This window comes from Heterodontus francisci, chromosome 8 (genome assembly GCF_036365525.1).
Source record: "Heterodontus francisci isolate sHetFra1 chromosome 8, sHetFra1.hap1, whole genome shotgun sequence".
NCBI lineage: Eukaryota > Metazoa > Chordata > Chondrichthyes > Heterodontiformes > Heterodontidae > Heterodontus > Heterodontus francisci.
This window is the reverse complement of record NC_090378.1, coordinates 78,801,058-78,807,057: the sequence shown is the minus strand read 5'-3', so window position 1 is coordinate 78,807,057 and position 6,000 is coordinate 78,801,058. Positions and strand designations below refer to the sequence as shown.

The following is a 6,000-nucleotide window of genomic DNA, read 5'->3' as shown; positions in this document are numbered from 1 at the left end:
CCTGTAGTACACTCCCAGCAAAGTGATTGCCCCCTTTTTGTTTTTAAGTTCTACCCATATGGCCTCATTTGAGGAACCTTCTTAAGATATCCCTCCTTACTGCAGTAATTGACTCCTTGATCAATGGTGCAATGCCACCTCCTCTTTTACACTCCTTCCCCCCCCCCCCCCACCTCCCCAATGACATGGTTGACCATGCCATCCTTCTCCAATGCCTCTGCACTGTCATCCATCTTGATGGGACTTCACTCACCTGATTCCGTTCTTAACTTTCTAATCATAGCCAGAGAACCACATGCACTGGCTTCTTCTCCCACTTCTACACTGTTACACTGGTGGCCCCCACAGATCTATTCTGGGCCCCTTCTTATTTCTCACCTATTGCTGCCCCTCGGCAACATCATCCAAAAACACAGCATCACTTTTCATATGTTGTTGATGACACCCAGTTCTATCTCACCACCACCTCTCTCGACTCTTCCACTGTCTCTAAATTGTGAGACTGCTTGTCCAACATCCAGTTCTGGATGAGCAGAAATTTCCTCTAATTAAACATTTGATAGACCAAAGCCATTGGCCGGAATTTTACGCTGCGCAGACAGGAGCCGGACTCCGACGTAAATGTCGGTGCCGATCCCGCTCCCGCCCAGCCTGGGGATCTGTCCCGTATTTTACATATTCCCAGGCTTTAATTGGCCCGAGGCGGGACTTGCACCCACTTGAGGGAGGAGGTCCCGCCTCAGTGAGCTGTCGGCCAATCAGCGGGCCAGCAGTTCTTAGTCTCAGCAGCGCCACCGGGAGCGGTGGCCACTGCTGAGACTGCAGCCCAGCCAACCGAGGAGCACGCAATGGAACCAGGACAGAAGGGAAGTTCGGGTAGCCTCACCAGGGGAATCGGTCGTGCCCTGGTGAGGCTAGGGTGGTCATTTGGGGGGGGGGGGGGCGCGGCGTCTTGGATCTTGGGGTTGGGTTGGGAGGTGGGGGGGGGCCCTCAATCGGGCCCCCCCCCGGGGTGCGGAAAGGCCGGCAGCTATAGCTGGGCGGCCTTTCACGTCCCCGGCACACCCGCTTGCCATGGGTAAAATACCCTTGGAGGTGGGCGAGGGCCCTTAAGTGGCCGTTGTGGCTAATTAAGGGTCTTGATTGGCCGCGGGCGGGCTGCTTCTCACCCCCTGCCCCCCCCCCCCCCCCCGACCTCCGTAAACTTGGTCGGAGGCAGAATCGGAGCGGTTAGGCTTCCCGGAGCCTGCCGCTCAATTTTACGCTGCCCCCACGCCACCATCCAACCTGCTGGGGCGGTGTAAAATTCCGGCCATTGTCTTTGGTCCTCAGTACAAACTCTGTTCCCTAATCACTGACTCCTCCTTTTTGTGGCAACTGTCTGAGGCTGAATCAGAGTGTTTGCAACCTTGATGTCATGTTTGACCCCGAGATGAGCTTCTGACCACATATTTGCGCCATTATTAAGAACACCTATTTCAACCTCCGTAACATTGCCTGACTCTGCACCTGCCTCACCTCACCTGTAATCTTCTCCAGTCCCACAACCCTCCGAGATATCTGCGCTCCTCTAATTCTGGCCTCTAGAACATTCCCATTTTTAATCGTTCCACAATTAGTGGTCATGCCTTCAGCTGCCTAGGCCCTATCTTCAGGAATTCGTCCTAAAGCTCTCCATCTCTTTACCTCTCCTTCCTGGTTTAAGACGCTTCTTAAAGCCTACCTCTTAGAGTGAATGGCCAAAAACTTGGTCATCTGCTCTAATATCTTCTTATGTGACTCGGTACCAAATAACGCTCCTGTGAGACATTGTGACCTTTTATTACGTTGAAAATGCTATATAAATACAAGTTGTTATTGCAAACACTCACCCAACTTCCTATACACTCATAACCCAGATATGTCTCCCTCCACCCCGGTTTGCTGCTCGCTGTTCTCACCCCTGACCCCTGCATCACTTTTTTGTTGCTGGGACTTCCCATCTGCACACTGCACAACGCAGTCTCGGCTGCTGGCTATCTCCGACAGGCCAGCAATCAGCCGATGAACTGCCACAACTTTTCGCTCAGCTTCCAACTCAGCCTCTAGCCGATTGTCAACTGCCACTGCCTCCCAAATGGTTTTTGTTCTTCAGATTTCTGAACTTGTAATCTGTAGGCTTGTATATTTTTTTAAAACAAATTCCTATGTGGTATGGTTACCTCTGCAGAATTTTTATGGTCAGCTATTTTTCTTCAGATAGCTCTTGTGTTAGTGTCTCCCCTTCCTTTTCTCATCCTATCCGCCAATTGCAGAAGTCCTGAAATATAATTTGTGTAAATGAGGAGGAGAAAATGGCCCAGAATTTGTTGGTATCTTGCACCATGCCCCATTTGTTTGATTTTTTTTTCTTACCGTTCAGCTCAAGAATTATTGTGCTGGAAGCGTGAGCTCGTATCAATGCAGTGAGGGCATCAGGGCATCTGGAACCATGGTGAATGACGGGGAGCAGCCTTAACCTATGAGATTTAAGGATAAACTGAGAAATGACAGCGCTAGTGTCAAATTCAGTACAGAAAGAAGGGAAGAAAGGTTGGAATAAAGGAGGGAAAAAAATGACAGAAAGGAAAAATAAAACAATTTAAAAAGAAAAACTAAGAACAATTTACTACCTGCAGGAATAAGATTCCACGGTTTTAAATTGTTTCCTTTCTGAACCAGAGAAGTTGAGTGTCATTGCAGGAACTTCAATCTCGTCACCAAAAGCATCCTTATGTCGCTGCGCCAATCCTAACTTTCTGTGGCGAGCTGAATTCATTTTAACAGCACAGTTGTAGCAATTTCTTGGGGAGGTTGATAGCGAGCTCCGGTTTTTATGAGGCTAGTTGTGCAAATTGTCTAACAATTTCTGGCAATTCGTAACTTGCGGAGTGTCTCCACCTTGCTACGAATTGCTGGGTTATCTACACACTAATAAAGGCACATTTAACTCCATTATTTTGTCATCAAATTCTGGCTCAATGTGGTTCTCTGAACCATTGTGAAATTCTTTGGAAGAGGAAGGAATGGTGGCCATTATACTAAAAAACTCCTTTTTTTTCCAAATAGTTCTATGGAAACTTTAATATCCACCTGAAGTACTAACATGGGCAGAAAGGGTCTTTAACATTTCATGTGAAGCTTCCACTTAGTGTGCTTAGATTATGCGCTCAAAGTCATGGAGTGAGGCTTGAGTTGACAACTTCTGACTTACCCTATAGTGTTTTACAAACTGAGTGAAGCTGACCCACAAAATAAATTCACTTCATTCCACTTTCCTTCATCATTTTGCTGGAAATACCAGGTGGACCACTGGATGGTGATCACGAGCAGAATTGTAGCTCATTTTCTGCTGCCCTACCCAGCCCAGCTGACATCAGTTAACTCAGCACAGACTGGGGAATGCAATCTGTCACTTTTTGGGCTGGATGGTTAAGTTATACATGCCTTTACAAACCGAAGTACCTGTGGGAAGCTTTATCTTTTTAAAGTTTCTTCATATGAAATACCTTTTATATTACTGCAAATCAATTATATAATCACTGAAAGTTTTCTTTGACTTGTGTCATAGTTCAGCTACGTAGTTTAGTGGTAAAAATATGTTCATTATTTAATCATTTATTTGAAGCCAACTCAAGATATATGATAATGTGTATCGGTGTGAAAAAATGCTTTCCATTAACATGTACTTTATTTCCTGCAGTGATGATAAAAACCTTTGCAGTAAAGCCCTGGTAAGCAATGTCAAGGCAGTGAGGAAAGTTGATCTCTTAAATGAATTAAGCAACTTGAAATCCATCAATGATGCCCCAAACACTCAGGATCTTAGTGCCTTCAGTCAACCTCAATCAGGTTAGTCAATATATTATGTTTCACTTAAAATTGTTCTGTTTAGTGCATAATCAGGAATAGACTTTAGCTGCTCTTCAGGCCATCCTCATGGGTCTCTTAAACTCCACTTTCCATAAATTTCAGTTTCAAAAGATTCCACTACCTGTACCCATCACTCTTGGCCTTGTTGAACTTCATTGGCATACTAAATCCCTACATTTTTATTTCAACATCCTTGTTTTCATCTGCAGTTGCCTCCATGGCTTCACACCTCTGACCAGGTAGACGAGGGTAGTGGTGGATGAGGACTGGTTGATCCTGTGTGCAAGAAAGAAATAAAGAGCAGTCAGACCACCCTGGTGGGGGATGGAGGTGTAGAGAGATTAGACATCCATGGTGAAAAGGAGACGCTTAGGTCCAGGAAACTGGAAATTGTTCAAAGTGATGAATGCCATTGGAAGTGCCATGGATGTAGGTGCAAGCAGACTGGACAATGAGAGAAAAAAATAGAATTGTGTTAGGAAGAAATCAGTTCTATGAGGCCAGAACAGGCTGAAACGATGAATTTACCAGGGCAGTCCTGTTTGTGGATCTTGGGAAGGAGATAGAAGCTTGCTTTGTGGGATTAGGGGAATATGAGGTTGGAGACCGTGTGGGGATGGTCTCCAGAGGAGGTGAGGGCAGTGACAGTCTTGGAAACGATGGCTTGATCTTTTGTGGTGGTGTCATGATCTAGTGGGAGGTGTCCATTTAGCCTCATTCCCCTTTCATGTTATTTTTTCAAATATTTATCTGCTTCTTTGTAAAGCTCCTAATTTAAATATCAACAGGTTGTGATTTTCATAGCTTATAACCACGCCCATTTATTCTGTACAAATTATTTCTCCAGAATCACCTATTGTTTCCCTTTTATGATTTTCTTGTTTAGTTTAAAAAATGCCTTTTGTTCAACTCTTCACGTTGGTACTAGGGGATGGAATAGATTTCCAGTTTGGAATTCAGAGTTAAGATCAAGTACTCCATCTGAGGTATAGCACAAATAAGATGAAAGTAAAAACACCCTCAACTCTGCCTTGATCACAAGGCTAAAATAACACTCCCAACTAAATTTGAGTTTTTTAAACTTCCACACGGCTGTTGTTATGGCCTTCCTGACTGAGATTGATCATTTATGCATAGTTTTGATCTGTTGGCCTGTTCCCAATAGGAACTGGGTTGAAATGACCTCAAATTTATTTCGCTTAAGACCCTAATGAATTAGAATCATACTGCAACCCTAAGACAGTTCAAAGTCAGTTTCTGCGACAAGCCATACTGAATTCTACCAAATGTGAATTCTAGGCATGTCTATCCAGGTTGAGGGTCATTTCAATATTTTAAAAATACTGAGTAAAACTAACTGCTTATCATTTTGTGAAATTGCTTAGTTATTCACTGTAACCTGTAACAGTTGTCACTTAACACCTATCTTTGTGTCTTTCTTGTGTTAAGTTGCAGCCAGCATAACAGGTGGCTTTTTTATGAAAAGTACTGGTATTTTCATCACAGGCCCAGATTTTGCGGTCAGTGGCAGACAAACCATGCTTGTCATTCATTATGCTTACAGCTGCTAATATGGCACGACCGCTCAAGACAAAGCCCCCAGTCAGTATATATATTTGGTGGGAGCAACGCACTGTCAATTCAGTCTCGCCGCTCCACAAGTCACATCATACTTATCCTAAACTTTCCCAAATCAAAGAAATCAGCAGCCGAATTGAACCAATCTAGTAACCCCCGAATGAGGCAAACCAAACCAGATATCTTTAGATATCAACAAATTAACTGTTTATTAAAAAAAAACTAAAATCTTAAACACTACTAAGATAAACCAATATCTAAAGACCTTATAACTTATTTAAAGAATCTAGCTCCCACATTCACATACGTATACCCAAACTGTCGGTAGTTTGGTGTTTAATTAGCTTCGCGAAACAAAGAAATAACGATAAAGCCTTTGTTGATTTACGTTCCTTACAAAATGGAATCTTCAATGTAGACACAGTCCAAAGTTGCTTGAAGTCTTCGCAGTTGTCCGGTGAGATCCAACGATAGGAATTCGATAGTTTAGTTCAGCATTTGAAGCATCAAACTCTTCTTCTTTCCAGTGAT

The 6,000-nt window shown here is 43.9% G+C and overlaps 1 protein-coding gene across 1 annotated transcript in view; it reads left to right on the top strand.

Annotated features, from left to right (window-relative positions):
• The first annotated feature begins 3,196 nt into the window (after positions 1 to 3,196).
• The window catches only part of swt1 (SWT1 RNA endoribonuclease homolog), a 113,309-nt gene continuing 110,505 nt past the window's right edge, over positions 3,197 to 6,000 (top strand). Inside the window, exons 1-2 of the mRNA XM_068038070.1 lie at positions 3,197 to 3,201; positions 3,722 to 3,870. Of these exons, the coding sequence (XP_067894171.1) occupies positions 3,197 to 3,201; positions 3,722 to 3,870 (154 nt within the window). The remainder of the gene's footprint in view (positions 3,202 to 3,721; positions 3,871 to 6,000) is intronic.